This window comes from Engystomops pustulosus, chromosome 7, assembly GCF_040894005.1.
Source record: "Engystomops pustulosus chromosome 7, aEngPut4.maternal, whole genome shotgun sequence".
Taxonomy (NCBI): domain Eukaryota; kingdom Metazoa; phylum Chordata; class Amphibia; order Anura; family Leptodactylidae; genus Engystomops; species Engystomops pustulosus.
This window is the reverse complement of record NC_092417.1, coordinates 13,435,068-13,451,771: the sequence shown is the minus strand read 5'-3', so window position 1 is coordinate 13,451,771 and position 16,704 is coordinate 13,435,068. Positions and strand designations below refer to the sequence as shown.

At 46.1% G+C, this 16,704-nt stretch overlaps 1 protein-coding gene across 2 annotated transcripts in view; it reads left to right on the top strand.

Moving 5' to 3' along the window:
• The window catches only part of CASQ1 (calsequestrin 1), a 74,509-nt gene that overhangs the window by 13,916 nt on the left and 43,889 nt on the right, over positions 1-16,704 (top strand). For both annotated transcript variants that reach the window (XM_072114843.1, XM_072114842.1), the window contains exon 2: positions 8,551-8,635. In XM_072114843.1, coding sequence (XP_071970944.1) covers positions 8,551-8,635 — 85 coding nt within the window. The remainder of the gene's footprint in view (positions 1-8,550; positions 8,636-16,704) is intronic.

Here is a 16,704-nt window from a genome sequence, read left to right as displayed (position 1 = left end):
ATCAGCCATTGGGGGGAAAATCAGAAGTATCAGACATTGGGGGGGGGAGCATTAGAAGTATCAGCCATTGGGAGGAAGCATCAGAAGTATCACCCATTGGGGGGAAGCATCAGAAGTATCAGCCGTTGGGGGTGAGCATTAGAAGTATCAGCCATTAGGGGGGGGAAGCAACAGAAGTATCAGCCATTGGGGGGGGAGCAACAGAAGTATCAGCCTTTTGGGGGAGCATCAGAAGTATCTGCCATTAAGGGGAAGCATCAGAAGTATCAGCCATTGGGGGGAGCATCAGAAGTATCAGCCTTTGGGGGGGGGGGGCATGAGAGGTATCCGCCACTGGGGGGAGCATAAGAAGTATCAGCCGTTGGGGAGGAACATCAGAAGTATCAGCCATTGGGGGGGGCATCAGAAGTATCAGCCATTGGGGGGAAGCATCAGAAGTATCAGCCATTGGGGGGAAGCATCAGAAGTATCAGCCGTTGGAGGGGAGCATCGGAAGTATCAGCCATTGGGGGGGGGCATCAGAAGTATCAGCCGTTGGGGGGGAGCATCAGAAGTTTCAGCCATTGGGGGAGCATCAGAAGTATCAGCTGTTGGGGAGGAGCATCAGCAGTATCAGCCATTGGGAGGGGGGCATCAGAAGTATCGGCCGTTGGGGGGGAGCATCAGAAATATCAGCCGTTGGGGGGGAGCATCAGAAGTATCAGCCATTGGGGGGGAACATCAGAAATATCAGCCGTTGGGGGGGAGCATCAGAAGTATTAGCCGTTGGGGGGGGGGGCATCAGAAATATCAGCCGTTCGGGGGGAAGCATCAGAAGTATCAGCTGTTGGATGGGAGCATCAGAAGTATCAGCCGTTGGGGGGGAAGCATCAGAAGTATCAGCTGTTGGATGGGAGCCTCAGAAGTATCAGCCGTTAGGGGGGAGCATCAGAAGTATCAGCCGTTGGTGGAGAGCATCAGAAGTATTATCCATTGGGGGGAGTATCAGAAGTATCAGCCGTGGGGGGAGAAGAGCATCAGAAGTATCAGCCGTGGGGGGCATCAGAAGTATCAAACGAAGGTGGAACATCAGAAGTATGAGCCACTGGGGGGGGGGGGGGGCATTAGAAGTATCAGCCATTGGGAGAGCATCAGAAGTATCAGCTGTTGGGGAGGAGCATCAGCAGTATCAGCCATTGGGGGGTATCAGAGGTATCAGCCGTGGGAGGGAGGGTAGCATTAGAAGTATCAGCCATTGGGCGGGAGCATCAGAAGTATCAGACATTAGGGGTGAGCATCAGAAGTATTAACCATTGTAGGTGGAGCATCAGAAGTATCAGCCGTTGGGGGAGCATCAGAAGTATCAGCCGTTGGGGGGAGCATCAGAAGTATCAGTCATTGGGGATGGGGCATCAGAAGTATTAGCCGTTGGCCGTTGGGGGGGGGCATCAGAAGTATTAGCCGTTGGGGGCAAAGCATCAGAAGTATCAGCCGTTGCGGGTGGGGCATCAGAAGTATCAGCCATTGGGGGGGGGAGCATCAGAAGTATCAGCCATTTGGGGGGGTAGCATCAGAAGTATCAGCCATTTGGGGGGGTAGCATCAGAAGTATCAGTCGTTGGGGGTGGGGCATCAGAAGAATCACAAGTGCGGGAGGAGCATCAGCAGTATCAGCCGTTGGGGGGGGGCATCAGAAGTATCAGCCTTTGGGGGGGAGCATCAGAAGAATCAGCCTTTGGGGGGTAGCATTAGAAGTATCAGCCATTAGGGGGGAAGCATCAGAAGTATCAGCCTTTGGGGGGGGAGCATCAGAAGTATCAGCCATTGGGGGGGGGAGCATCAGAAGTATCAGCCATTTGGGGGGGTAGCATCAGAAGTATCAGCCATTGGGGGGGGGCATCAGAAGTATCAGCCTTTGGGGGGGAGCATCAGAAGAATCAGCCATTTGGGGGGGTAGCATCAGAAGTATCAGCCATTTGGGGGGGTAGCATTAGAAGTATCAGCCATTTGGGGGGGTAGCATCAGAATTATCAGCCGTTGGGGGGGGGGGCATCAGAAGTATCAGCCTTTGGGGGGGAGCATCAGAAGAATCAGCCTTTGGGGGGTAGCATTAGAAGTATCAGCCATTAGAGGGGAAGCATCAGAAGTATCAGCCATTGGGAGGGGGGGAGCATCAGAAGTATCAGCCATTTGGGGGGGTAGCATCAGAAGTATCAGCCGTTGGGGGTGGCATCAGAAGTATCAGCCGTTGGGGGGGAGCATCAGAAGTATTCGCCATTTGGGGGGGTAGCATCAGAAGTATCAGCCGTTGGGGGGGGCATCAGAAGTATCAGCCTTTGGGGGGTAGCATTAGAAGTATCAGCCATTAGGGGGGGAGCATCAGAAGTATCAGCCTTTGGGGGGGGGAGCATCAGAAGTATCAGCCATTTGGGGGGGTAGCATTAGAAGTATCAGCCATTTGGGGGGTAGCATCAGAAGTATCAGCCGTTGGGGGGGAACAGAAGTATCAGCCTTTGGGGGGGTAGCATCAGAAGTATCAGCCATTTGGGGGGGAGCATTAGAAGTATCAGCCATTTTGGGGGTAGCATCAGAAGTATCAGCCTTTGGGGGGGTAGCATCAGAAGTATCAGCCATTTGGGGGGGTAGCATTAGAAGTATCACCCATTTGGGGGGTAGCATCAGAAGTATTAGCCATTGGGGGGGCATCAGAAGTATCAGCCTTTGGGGGGGAGCATCAGAAGAATCAGCCTTTGGGGGGTAGCATTAGAAGTATCAGCCATTAGGGGGGGAGCATTAGAAGTATCAGCCATTTTGGGGGTAGCATCAGAAGTATCAGCCTTTGGGGGGGTAGCATCAGAAGTATCAGCCATTTGGGGGGGGTAGCATTAGAAGTATCAGCCATTTGGGGGGTAGCATCAGAAGTATTAGCCATTGGGGGGGCATCAGAAGTATCAGCCTTTGGGGGGGAGCATCAGAAGAATCAGCCTTTGGGGGGTAGCATTAGAAGTATCAGCCATTAGGGGGGAAGCATCAGAAGTATCAGCCATTGGGGGGGGGAGCATCAGAAGTATCAGCCATTTGGGGGGGTAGCATCAGAAGTATCAGCCGTTGGGGGGGGCATCAGAAGTATCAGCCGTTGGGGGGGGGGCATCAGAAGTATCAGCCTTTGGGGGGTAGCATTAGAAGTATCAGCCATTAGGGGGGAAGCATCAGAAGTATCAGCCTTTGGGGGGGGGGTAGCATCAGAAGTATCAGCCTTTGGGGGGGGGGGTAGCATCCGAAGTATCAGCCGCTGGGAGGCATCAGAAGTATCAGCTGTTGTGGGGAGAATCAGAAGTATCATACGGCAGGAGTAGTATCAGCTGGGAGAAGTATCCGGAGGAGTATTAGAAGTGGGACATGGAGTGTGCTTCAGTGACAGAATACAGCTGTGTGAATAGCGCCGTATACCCAGGTAGACAGCGGTGTAGAGGATACGGCAGCCACTAGATGGAGTCACATCCTACAATCCTCCCGCTCCTCCAGCTGCTGTTTACTGCCGAGATCACAGGATTTTTATTTTTTATTTTTCTCGTCGTGAGCATCTGTTCATCTCACTAACCGCATCCAAACATAATAGATTCCTACGTGGGCGACGTCACGAGAGCGGGTGTCATGGAAGACAGACGGGAGACCGGGATCAAGAGGCTCCATCATATATACAGTCTATACCTGAGTACAGGAAAGTGTATGGGAGGCGGGAACCAGAATTACTCATCACTTACACCACATGTGTCTACTGATACCCTGCCCAAATACTACACTACAGAGAGAAACACAGCGAGAAGTGTGAGAATAGTGAGACCAGGGATAGTAATCGGTATAGTAGTTATATTCCTGTACATAGGGGGCAGTAGTATAGTAGTTATATTCTTGTACATAGGGGGCAGTATTATAGTAGTTATATTCTTGTACATAGGGGGCAGTATTATAGTAGTTATATTCCTGTACATAGGGGCAGTATTATAGTAGTTATATTCTTGTACATAGGGGGCAGTATTATAGTAGTTATATTCCTGTACATAGGGGGCAGTATTATAGTAGTTATATTCCTGTACATAGGGGGCAGTATTATAGTAGTTATATTCTTGTACATAGGGGGCAGTATTATAGTAGTTATATTCTTGTACATAGGGGGCAGTATTATAGTAGTTATATTCTTGCACATAGGGGACAGTATTATAGTAGTTATATTCCTGTACATAGGGGCAGTATTATAGTAGTTATATTCTTGTACATAGGGGGCAGTATTATAGTAGTTATATTCCTGTACATAGGGGCAGTATTATAGTAGTTATATTCTTGTACATAGGGGACAGTATTATAGTAGTTATATTCTTGTACATAGGGGGCAGTATTATAGTAGTTATATTCCTGTACATAGGGGCAGTATTATAGTAGTTATATTCTTGAACATAGGGGCAGTATTATAGTAGTTATATTCTTGTACATAGGGGGCAGTATTATAGTAGTTATATTCTTGTACATAGGGGGCAGTATTATAGTAGTTATATTCTTCCACATAGGGGACAGTATTATAGTAGTTATATTCTTGTACATATGGGGCAGTATTATAGTAGTTATATTCTTGTACATATGGGGCAGTATTATAGTAGTTATATTCCTGTACATAGGGGGCAGTATTATAGTAGTTATATTTCTGTACATTGGGGGCAGTATTATAGTAGTTATATTCTTGTATATAGGGAGCAGTATTATAGTAGTTATATTCCTGTACATAGGGGGCAGTATTATAGTAGTTATATTCCTGTACATAGGGGGCAGTATTATAGTAGTTATATTCTTGTACATAGGGGGCAGTATTATAGTAGTTATATTCCTGTACATAGGGGGCAGTATTATAGTAGTTATATTCTTGTACATAGGGGCAGTATTATAGTAGTTATATTCCTGTACATAGGGGGCAGTATTATAGTAGTTATATTCCTGTACATAGGGGGCAGTATTATAGTAGTTATATTCCTGTACATAGGGGGCAGTATTATAGTAGTTATATTCCTGTACATAGGGGGCAGTATTATAGTAGTTATATTCTTGTACATAGGGGGCAGTATTATAGTAGTTATATTCTTGCACATAGGGGGCAGTATTATAGTAGTTATATTCTTTTATATAGGGTGCAGTATTATAGTAGTTATATTCCTGTACATAGAGGGCAGTATTATAGAAGTTATATTCTTGTACATAGGGGGCAGTATTATAGTAGTTATATTCCTGTACATAGGGGGCAGTATTATAGTAGTTATATTCTTGTACATAGGGGGCAGTATTATAGTAGTTATATTCTTGTACATAGGGGCAGTATTATAGTAGTTATATTCTTGTACATAGGGGGCAGTATTATAGTAGTTATATTCCTGTACATAGGGGCAGTATTATAGTAGTTATATTCTTGTACATATGGGGCAGTATTATAGTAGTTATATTCCTGTACATAGGGGGCAGTATTATAGTAGTTATATTTCTGTACATTGGGGGCAGTATTATAGTAGTTATATTCTTGTATATAGGGAGCAGTATTATAGTAGTTATATTCCTGTACATAGGGGGCAGTATTATAGTAGTTATATTCTTGTACATAGGGGGCAGTATTATAGTAGTTATATTCTTTTATATAGGGGGCAGTATTATTGTAGTTATATTCTTGTACATAGGGGGCAGTATTATAGTAGTTATATTCTTGTACATAGGGGGCAGTATTATAGTAGTTATATTCCTGTACATAGGGGGCAGTATTATAGTAGTTATATTCTTTTATATAGGGGGAAGTATTATAGTAGTTGTCTTCTTTTATATAGGGGGCAGTATTATAGTAGTTATATTCCTGTACATAGGGGCAGTATTATAGTAGTTATATTCCTGTACATAGGGGCAGTATTATAGTAGTTATATTCTTGTACAAAAAGGGGCAGTATTATAGTAGTTATATTCTTGCACATTGGGGACAGTATTATAGTAGTTATATTCTTGTACATATGGGGCAGTATTATAGTAGTTATATTTCTGTACATAGGGGGCAGTATTATAGTAGTTATATTCTTGTACATAGGGGGCAGTATTATAGTAGTTATATTCCTGTACATAGGGGGCAGTATTATAGTAGTTATATTCTTGTACTTAGGGGCAGTATTATAGTAGTTATATTCCTGTACATAGGGGGCAGTATTATAGTAGTTATATTCTTGTACTTAGGGGCAGTATTATAGTAGTTATATTCCTGTACATAGGGGGCAGTATTATAGTAGTTATATTCCTGTACATAGGGGGCAGTATTATAGTAGTTATATTCCTGTACATAGGGGGCAGTATTATAGTAGTTATATTCTTGTACTTAGGGGCAGTATTATAGTAGTTATATTCCTGTACATAGGGGGCAGTATTATAGTAGTTATATTCCTGTACATAGGGGGCAGTATTATAGTAGTTATATTCCTGTACATAGGGGGCAGTATTATAGTAGTTATATTCTTTTATATAGGGTGCAGTATTATAGTAGTTATATTCCTGTACATAGAGGGCAGTATTATAGAAGTTATATTTTTGTACATAGGGGGCAGTATTATAGTAGTTATATTCCTGTACATAGGGGGCAGTATTATAGTGGTTATATTCTTGTACTTAGGGGGCAGTATTATAGTAGTTATATTCTTGTACATAGGGGGCAGTATTATAGTAGTTATATTCCTGTACATAGGGGGCAGTATTATAGTAGTTATATTTTTTTATATAGGGGGCAGTATTATTGTAGTTATATTCTTGTACATAGGGGGCAGTATTATAGTAGTTATATTCTTGTACATAGGGGGCAGTATTATAGTAGTTATATTCTTGTACATAGTGGGCAGTATTATAGTAGTTATATTCCTGTACATAGGGGGCAGTATTATAGTAGCTATATTCTTGTACATAGGGGCAGTATTATAGTAGTTATTTTCTTGTACATAGGGGCAGTATTATAATAGTTATATTCTTGTACATAGGGGGCAGTATTATAGTAGTTATATTCTTGTACATAGGGGGCAGTATTATAGTAGTTATATTCTTGTACATAGGGGCAGTATTATAGTAGTTATATTCTTGTACATAGGGGGCAGTATTATAGTAGTTATATTCCTGTACATAGGGGGCAGTATTATAATAGTTATATTCTTGTACATAGGGGGCAGTATTATAGTAGTTATATTCTTGTACATAGGGACAGTATTATAGTAGTTATATTCTTTTACATAGGGGGCAGTATTATAGTAGTTATATTCTTGTACATAGGGAGCAGTATTATAGTAGTTATATTCTTGTACATAGGGTGCAGTATTATAGTAGTTATATTCTTGTACATAGGGGGGCAGTATTATAGTAGTTATATTCTTGTACATAGGGGGCAGTATTATAGTAGTTATATTCTTGTACATAGGGGGCAGTATTATAGTAGTTATATTCTTGTACTTAGGGGGCAGTATTATAGTAGTTATATTCTTGTACATAGGGGGCAGTATTATAGTAGTTATATTCTTGTACATAGGGAGCAGTATTATAGTAGTTATATTCTTGTACATAGGGGGCAGTATTATAGTAGTTATATTCTTGTACATAGGGGGGCAGTATTATAGTAGTTATATTCTTGTACATAGAGGGTAGTATTATAGTAGCTATATTCCTGTACATAGGGGGCAGTATTATAGTAGTTATATTCTTGTACATAGGGGCAGTATTATAGTAGTTATATTCTTGTACATAGGGGGCAGTATTATAGTAGTTATATTCTTGTACATAGGGGGCAGTATGATAATAGTTATATTCCTGTACATAGGGGGCAGTATTATAGTAGTTATATTCCTGTACACAGGGGGCAGTATTATAGTAGTTATATTCTTGTACATAGGGGGCAGTATTATAGTAGTTATATTCTTGTACATAGGGGCAGTATTATAGTAGTTATATTCCTGTACATAGGGGGCAGTATTATAGTATGTATATTCCTGTACATAGGGGGCAGTATTATAGTAGTTATATTCCTGTACATAGGGGGCAGTATTATAGTAGTTATATTCTTGTACATAGGGGACAGTATTATAGAAGTTATATTCTTGTACATAGGGGGCAGTATTATAGTAGTTATATTCTTGTACATAGGGGGCAGTATTATAGTAGTTATATTCCTGTACATAGGGGGCAGTATTATAGTAGTTATATTCCTGTACATAGGGGGCAGTATTATAGTAGTTATATTCTTGTACATAGGGGGCAGTATTATAGTAGTTATATTCTTGTACATAGGGGACAGTATTATAGAAGTTATATTCTTGTACATAGGGGGCAGTATTATAGTAGTTATATTCACTTATAGTCAGTTACTATGCATAGGGTGCGGTATAATTTTACAAAGCCTCTTCAGTTTCTTTGTGACTAGGATTGTGTATTGTAGATGCAGTGAATACTGAATCTGGATTCATTGTCCTAAAACATTCTCTCTCTTTTGTCTTTCTCTTCTCTCCCTTTTTGTCTTTTCCCCTAGTTAGCTGCCCAAGTCCTGGAAGATAAAGGTGTGGGATTTGGGTTGGTGGACTCTGAACAAGATGCCGCTGTAGCCAAGAAATTAGGTGAGTGTCCTGTATCTGTGATTGGTCATTGTGCCCGGTGTAGGGGCGGCTCAGACTGCCCTCTGGTGGACAAAACAGCAGAAACCTCCAATACTCCCAGTGACAGGTGGTGACCTATGATGGCCACAGGGTGTTCACTTACAAATTCCTTTAGTTTTCAAACGTCTCCTCTCCAGTGCTTACCACGCTACATAGGATTAGGGGTAAATTTATCTTTGTTGCCCATGACGACCCATTACTTATCAGACTGGAAGAAATGACAGCTGTGGCCTTCTGGATGCACCAGTATAGAAGTTTTGTTAGGACTCTCCTTGAGGAGTGACATACAGTCACTGTGTGGAAATGAAGGTGACCTGTGTATGATGAGTAACACTGCTGCGGGTGAGAGCTGTGTACCCAGGGGTGCTGCACGGTGCCTTGTACTGCTGCGTGAGTGATTACAGTCAGTAATAGATTGCTTTAATGTAAGGAAGTCTGTAGGATAGGGGAAAGGGGAGAAGTCTGTGGGATTGGTGTGTGTAGGAGGAGAAAAGTCTGTGGGATTGGTGTGTGTAGGAGAGAAGTCTGTGGGATTGGTGTGTGTAGGAGAGAAGTCTGTGGGATTGGTGTGTGTGTAGGAGAGAAGTCTGTGTGATTGGTGTGTGTAGGAGAGAAGTCTGTGGGATTGGTGTGTGTAGAAGAAAAGTCTGTGGGATTGGTGTGTAGGAGAAAAGTCTGTGGGATTGATGTGTGTAGGAGAGAAGTCTGTGGGGATTGGTGTGTGTAGGAGAAAAGTCTGTGGGATTGGTGTGTGTAGTAGAGAAGTCTGTGTGATTGGTTTGTGTAGGAGAGAAGTCTGCATGATTGGTGTGTAGGAGAGAGGTATGTGGGGTTGGTGTGTGTAGGAGAGAAGTCTGCGTGATTGGTGTGTAGGAGAGAGGTATGTGGGGTTGGTGTGTGTAGAGGAGAGAAGTCTGCGGGATTAGTGTGTGTAGGAGAGAAGTCTGCGGGATTGGTGTGTGTAGGAGAGAAGTCTGTGTGATTGGTGTGTGTAGGAGAAAAGTCTGTGGGATTGGTGTGTGTAGTAGAGAAGTCTGTGTGATTGGTTTGTGTAGGAGAGAAGTCTGCGTGATTGGTGTGTAGGAGAGAGGTATGTGGGGTTGGTGTGTGTAGAGGAGAGAAGTCTGCAGGATTAGTGTGTGTAGGAGAGAAGTCTGCGGGATTGGTGTGTGTAGGGGAGAAGTCTGTGGGATTGGTGTGTGTAGGAGAGAAGTCTGTGTGATTGGTGTGCAGGAGAGAAGTCTGTGGGGATTGGTGTGTGTAGGAGAGAAGTCTGTGGGATTGGTGTGTAGGAGAGAAGTCTGTGGGATTGGTGTGTGTAGGAGAGAAGTCTGTGGGATTGGTGTGTGTGTAGGAGAGAAGTCTGTGTGATTGGTGTGTGTAGGAGAGAAGTCTGTGGGATTGGTGTGTGTAGAAGAAAAGTCTGTGGGATTGGTGTGTAGGAGAAAAGTCTGTGGGATTGATGTGTGTAGGAGAGAAGTCTGTGGGGATTGGTGTGTGTAGGAGAAAAGTATGTGGGATTGGTGTGTGTAGTAGAGAAGTCTGTGTGATTGGTTTGTGTAGGAGAGAAGTCTGCATGATTGGTGTGTAGGAGAGAGGTATGTGGGGTTGGTGTGTGTAGGAGAGAAGTCTGCGTGATTGGTGTGTAGGAGAGAGGTATGTGGGGTTGGTGTGTGTAGAGGAGAGAAGTCTGCGGGATTAGTGTGTGTAGGAGAGAAGTCTGCGGGATTGGTGTGTGTAGGAGAGAAGTCTGTGTGATTGGTGTGTGTAGGAGAAAAGTATGTGGGATTGGTGTGTGTAGTAGAGAAGTCTGTGTGATTGGTTTGTGTAGGAGAGAAGTCTGCGTGATTGGTGTGTAGGAGAGAGGTATGTGGGGTTGGTGTGTGTAGAGGAGAGAAGTCTGCGGGATTAGTGTGTGTAGGAGAGAAGTCTGCGGGATTGGTGTGTGTAGGGGAGAAGTCTGTGGGATTGGTGTGTGTAGGAGAGAAGTCTGTGTGATTGGTGTGCAGGAGAGAAGTCTGTGGGGATTGGTGTGTGTAGGAGAGAAGTCTGTGTGATTGGTGTGTGTAGGAGAGAAGTCTGTGGGATTGGTGTGTGTAGGAGAGAAGTCTGTGGGATTGGTGTGTGTAGGAGAGAAGTCTGTGGGATTGGTGTGCGTAGGAGAGAAGTCTGTGGGATTGGTGTGTGTAGAGGAGAGAAGTCTATGGGATTGGTGTGTGTAGGAGAGAAGTCTGTGGGATTGGTGTGTGTAGGAGAGAAGTCTGTTGGATTGGTGTGTGTAGGAGAGAAGTCTGTGGGATTGGTGTGTGTAGGAGAGAAGTCTGTGGGATTGGTGTGTAGGAGAGAAGTCTGTGGGATTGGTGTGTGTAGGAGGGAAGTCTGTGTGATTGGTATGGTCCTACATACATACAGTCACTGTGTGGAAATGAAGGTGACCTGTGTATGATGAGTAACACTGCTGCGGGTGAGAGCTGTGTACCCGGTGCCTTGTACTGCTGCGTGAGTGATTACAGTCAGTAATAGATTGCTTTAATGTAAGGAAGTCTGTAGGATAGGGGAAAGGGGAGAAGTCTGTGGGATTGGTGTGTGTGTAGGAGAGAAGTCTGTGGGATTGGTGTTTGTAGGAGAGAAGTATGTGGGGTTGGTGTGTGTAGGAGAGAAGTCTGTAGGATTGGTGTGTAAAGGGGAGAAGTCTGTGGGATTGGTGTGTAGGAGAGAGGTCTGTGGGATTGGTGTGTGTAGGAGAGAAGTCTGTGGGGTTGGTGTGTGTAGGAGAGAAGTCTGGGGGATAGGTGTGTGTAGGAGAGAAGTCTGTGTGATTGGTGTGTGTAGGAGAGAAGTCTGTGGGATTGGTGTGTGTAGGAGAGAAGTCTGTGGGATTGGTGTGTGTAGAAGAAAAGTCTGTGGGATTGGTGTGTAGGAGAAAAGTCTGTGGGATTGGTGTGTGTAGGAGAGAAGTCTGTGGGGATTGGTGTGTGTAGGAGAAAAATCTGTGGGATTGGTGTGTGTAGTAGAGAAGTCTGTGTGATTGGTTTGTGTAGGAGAGAAGTCTGCGTGATTGGTGTGTAGGAGAGAGGTATGTGGGGTTGGTGTGTGTAGGAGAGAAGTCTGCGTGATTGGTGTGTAGGAGAGAGGTATGTGGTGTTGGTGTGTGTAGAGGAGAGAAGTCTGCGGGATTAGTGTGTGTAGGAGAGAAGTCTGCGGGATTGGTGTGTGTAGGAGAGAAGTCTGTGTGATTGGTGTGTGTAGGAGAAAAGTCTGTGGGATTGGTGTGTGTAGTAGAGAAGTCTGTGTGATTGGTTTGTGTAGGAGAGAAGTCTGCGTGATTGGTGTATAGGAGAGAGGTATGTGGGGTTGGTGTGTGTAGAGGAGAGAAGTCTGCGGGATTAGTGTGTGTAGGAGAGAAGTCTGCGGGATTGGTGTGTGTAGGAGAGAAGTCTGTGGGATTGGTGTGTGTAGGAGAGAAGTCTGGGGGATAGGTGTGTGTAGGAGAGAAGTCTGTGTGATTGGTGTGTGTAGGAGAGAAGTCTGTGGGATTGGTGTGTGTAGGAGAGAAGTCTGTGGGATTGGTGTGTGTAGAAGAAAAGTCTGTGGGATTGGTGTGTAGGAGAAAAGTCTGTGGGATTGGTGTGTGTAGGAGAGAAGTCTGTGGGGATTGGTGTGTGTAGGAGAAAAATCTGTGGGATTGGTGTGTGTAGTAGAGAAGTCTGTGTGATTGGTTTGTGTAGGAGAGAAGTCTGCGTGATTGGTGTGTAGGAGAGAGGTATGTGGGGTTGGTGTGTGTAGGAGAGAAGTCTGCGTGATTGGTGTGTAGGAGAGAGGTATGTGGTGTTGGTGTGTGTAGAGGAGAGAAGTCTGCGGGATTAGTGTGTGTAGGAGAGAAGTCTGCGGGATTGGTGTGTGTAGGAGAGAAGTCTGTGTGATTGGTGTGTGTAGGAGAAAAGTCTGTGGGATTGGTGTGTGTAGTAGAGAAGTCTGTGTGATTGGTTTGTGTAGGAGAGAAGTCTGCGTGATTGGTGTATAGGAGAGAGGTATGTGGGGTTGGTGTGTGTAGAGGAGAGAAGTCTGCGGGATTAGTGTGTGTAGGAGAGAAGTCTGCGGGATTGGTGTGTGTAGGAGAGAAGTCTGTGGGATTGGTGTGTGTAGGAGAGAAGTCTGTGTGATTGGTGTGCAGGAGAGAAGTCTGTGGGGATTGGTGTGTGTAGGAGAGAAGTCTGTGTGATTGGTGTGTGTAGGAGAGAAGTCTGTGGGATTGGTGTGTGTAGGAGAGAAGTCTGTGGGATTGGTGTGTGTAGGAGAGAAGTCTGTGGGATTGGTGTGCGTAGGAGAGAAGTCTGTGGGATTGGTGTGTGTAGAGGAGAGAAGTCTATGGGATTGGTGTGTGTAGGAGAGAAGTCTGTGGGATTGGTGTGTGTAGGAGAGAAGTCTGTGGGATTGGTGTGTGTAGGAGAGAAGTCTGTGGGATTGGTGTGTAGGAGAGAAGTCTGTGGGATTGGTGTGCGTAGGAGAGAAGTCTGTGGGATTGGTGTGTAGGAGAGAAGTCTGTGGGATTGGTGTGTGTAGGAGGGAAGTCTGTGTGATTGGTTTACGTAGGAGAGAAGTCTGTGTGATTGTTGTGTAGGAGAGAAGTCTGTGGGATTGGTGTGTGTAGGAAAGACGTGTGTGGGGTTGGTGTGTAGGAGAGAAGTCTGTGGGATTGGTGTGTGTAGGAGAGAAGTCTGTGTGATTGGTTTGTGTAGGAGAGAAGTCTGTGGGATTGGTGTGTAGGAGAGAAGTCTGTGGGATTGGTGTGTGCAGAGGAGAGAAGTCTGTGGGATTGGTGTGTAGGAGAGAAGTCTGTGGGATTGGTGTGTGCAGAGGAGAGACGTCTGTGGGATTGGTGTGTGTAGGAGAGAATTCTGTGTGATTGGTGTGCAGGAGAGACGTCTGTGGGATTGGTGTGTAGGAGAGACGTCTGTGGGATTGGTGTGTGTAGGAGAGAAGTCTGCGGCATAGATGTTTGCTAGTTGTGGGCAGAGGTTACCTCCATTTTGATTTTGCCCCATGTAAACGTCCCCCAACAGGGAAATAACAAAATGGCCGCCTCCTTGTGAGGGCGCGGCACAGTCTACACTTTCATCCTTCTAATTTATGCCATAGAGTGAGGCAGATTTCTCTTCCCCTTGTAAACAATCCTACAGACGGAGCAGGTTATAGACATTAAAGGCTAAGTCCAATTAAATTTAAAAGTGAAGCGCCGTGTTTCCATAGAGACCCCTATTCCGATGATCCGGGGAGGAGGGCGGGGGGGGGGGGCACGGAGCTTCCAGGAGAACACAATGTTTTGTCGGAATGAAGCACAAACAGAGCAGACTGCGCTAACCTCGCTCATCAAACATTTCTTCATTAGCGCTAGATTGGCGTAATGCTTGGCGAGGAGGGCCTGGCACGGAAATGAAAAGCCTCCAAATTGGAAGGGGCTGAGGACATCTGCAGCGGACTCGATAAGGTGCCCCCCTCTAAGGGCTCTCATGTAGAGGTTAGGAGCCCACCTCCAAGGGCTCTCATGTAGAGGTTAGGTGCCCCCCTCCAAGGGCTGTCATGTAGAGGTTAGGAGCCCCCCTCCAAGGGCTCTCATGTAGAGGTTAGGAGCCCCCCTCCAAGGGCTCTTATGTAGAGGTTAGGAGCCCTCTCCAAGGACTGTCATGTGGAGGTTAGGAGCCCACCTCCAAGGGCTGTCATGTAGAGGTTAGGAGCCCACCTCCAAGGGCTCTCATGTAGAGGTTAGGAGCCCACCTCCAAGGGCTCTCATGTAGAGGCTAGGAGCCCCCCTCCAAGGGCTTTCATGTAGAGGTTAGGAGCCCACCTCCAAGGGCTCTCATGAAGAGGTTAGGAGCCCCCCTCCGAGGGCCATCATGTAGAGGTTAGGAGCCCCCCTCCAAGGGCTGTCATGTAGAGGTTAGGAGCCCCACTCCAAGGGCTGTCATGTAGAGGTTAGGAGTCCCACTCCAAGGGCTCTCATGTAGAGGTTAGGAGCCCCACTCCAAGGGCTGTCATGTAGAGGTTAGGAGCCCCACTCCAAGGGCTCTCATGTAGAGGTTAGGAGCCCCACTCCAAGGGCTGTCATGTAGAGGTTAGGAGCCCTCTCCAAGGGCTGTCATGTAGAGGTTAGGAGCCCCACTCCAAGGACTGTCATGTAGAGGTTAGGAGCCCACCTCCAAGGGCTGTCATGTAGAGGTTAGGAGCCCCACTCCAAAGGCTCTCATGTAGAGGTTAGGAGCCCTCTCCAAGGACTGTCATGTAGAGGTTAGGAGCCCCCCTCCAAGGGCTGTCAGGTAGAGGTTAGGAGCCCCACTCCAAAGGCTGTCATGTAGAGGTTAGGAGCCCCCCTGCAAGGGCTCTCATGTAGAGGTTAGGAGCCCCCCTCCAAGGGTTCTCATGTAGAGGTTAGGAGCCCCCCTCCAAGGGTTGTCATGTAGAGATTAGGAGCCCACCTCCACGGGTTGTCATGTAGAGGTTAGGAGCCCACCTCCAAGGACTGTCATGTAGAGGTTAGGAGCCCCCCTGCAAGGGCTCTCATGTAGAGGTTAGGAGCCCCACTCCAAGGGCTCTCATGTAGAGGTTAGGAGCCCCACTCCAAGGGCTCTCATGTAGAGGTTAGGAGCCCCCCTCCAAGGGTTCTCATGTAGAGGTTAGGAGCCCCCCTCCAAGGGTTGTCATGTAGAGATTAGGAGCCCACCTCCACGGGTTGTCATGTAGAGGTTAGGAGCCCACCTCCAAGGACTGTCATGTAGAGGTTAGGAGCCCACCTCCAAGGGCTGTCATGTAGAGGTTAGGAGCCCCCTCCAAGGGCTGTCATGTAGAGGTTAGGAGCCCCCTCCAAGGGTTGTCATGTAGAGGTTAGGAGCCCCCTCCAAGGGTTGTCATGTAGAGGTTAGGAGCCCCACTCCAAGGGCTGTCATGTAGAGGTTAGGAGCCCCCTCCAAGGGCTGTCATGTAGAGGTTAGGAGCCCACCTCCAAGGGCTCTCATGTAGAGGTTAGGTGCCCACCTCCAAGGGCTCTCATGTAGAGGTTAGGAGCCCCCCTCAAGTGCTAATTGAGGAGATGCATTTATCCCCTGGACTCTCCATATGAGAGTACACAGTGACTGCACCAGCAGCAGAATAGTGAGTGCAGCTCTGGAGTATAATACAAATAATTTTGGCCATGGTTGGACAGCACGGTGGCTGAGTGGGTAGCATTTCTGCCATGCAGTGCTGGGGTCCCACCCAGGTCAACATCTGCAAAGAGTTTGTATGTTCTCTCCGTGTTTGCGTGGCTTTCCTCCGGTTTCCTCCCACACCCCGAAACATACTGGTGAGCCCCATTGGGGACAGGGGCCGATTTGGCAAACTCTGTGCAGCGCTGCGTAATCTGTAGGCGCTATATAAATAAAGTATTATTATTATTTATTATAGTATGATAGTATGTGGCGGAGGTGACCTTGGTTTGTATAACCTGTTATGATGTAGCAGCTGCGGTGGGTATCGCTGGATGCACTCGTTGTATACGGATTGTGTCATCTCTTTTTTTTTCTACTCAACAAAGAACCATTTCAAGTTCAGGAATTGGGGGGAGGGCGACGTCAATAAGCATCGTCATGGAAACCGCTTCTATAGTGATACACAACCTGGCTCCACAACACATACACAATACATATAGTGTAATACTGTATCCTGCCACAGAGGATGAGCCCCACATCCCAGGAGAACACAGTGATATTACACTCCGTGCCCCCCACCATATAATTATATATACACATCCCCCGATATGTGCTGATATCTGCTCTACTTGGTCTCAGTTCGGGATCATAATGCAATTTGGCAAAATACCCCTCAAAAACGATACTCCCGCATTTAAAAGAGGCGAATGAGATACAACTACTAGTGGTAATACCCAGTGTCATCACAAGATGGCGCTCAGAGCAACTGTCCCCTATTTATGGGACTAATTTAGGTGGATGGATGATAACAGAGTGCAGACTGGGCCAACAGCGCCAGGACCAGGAGGC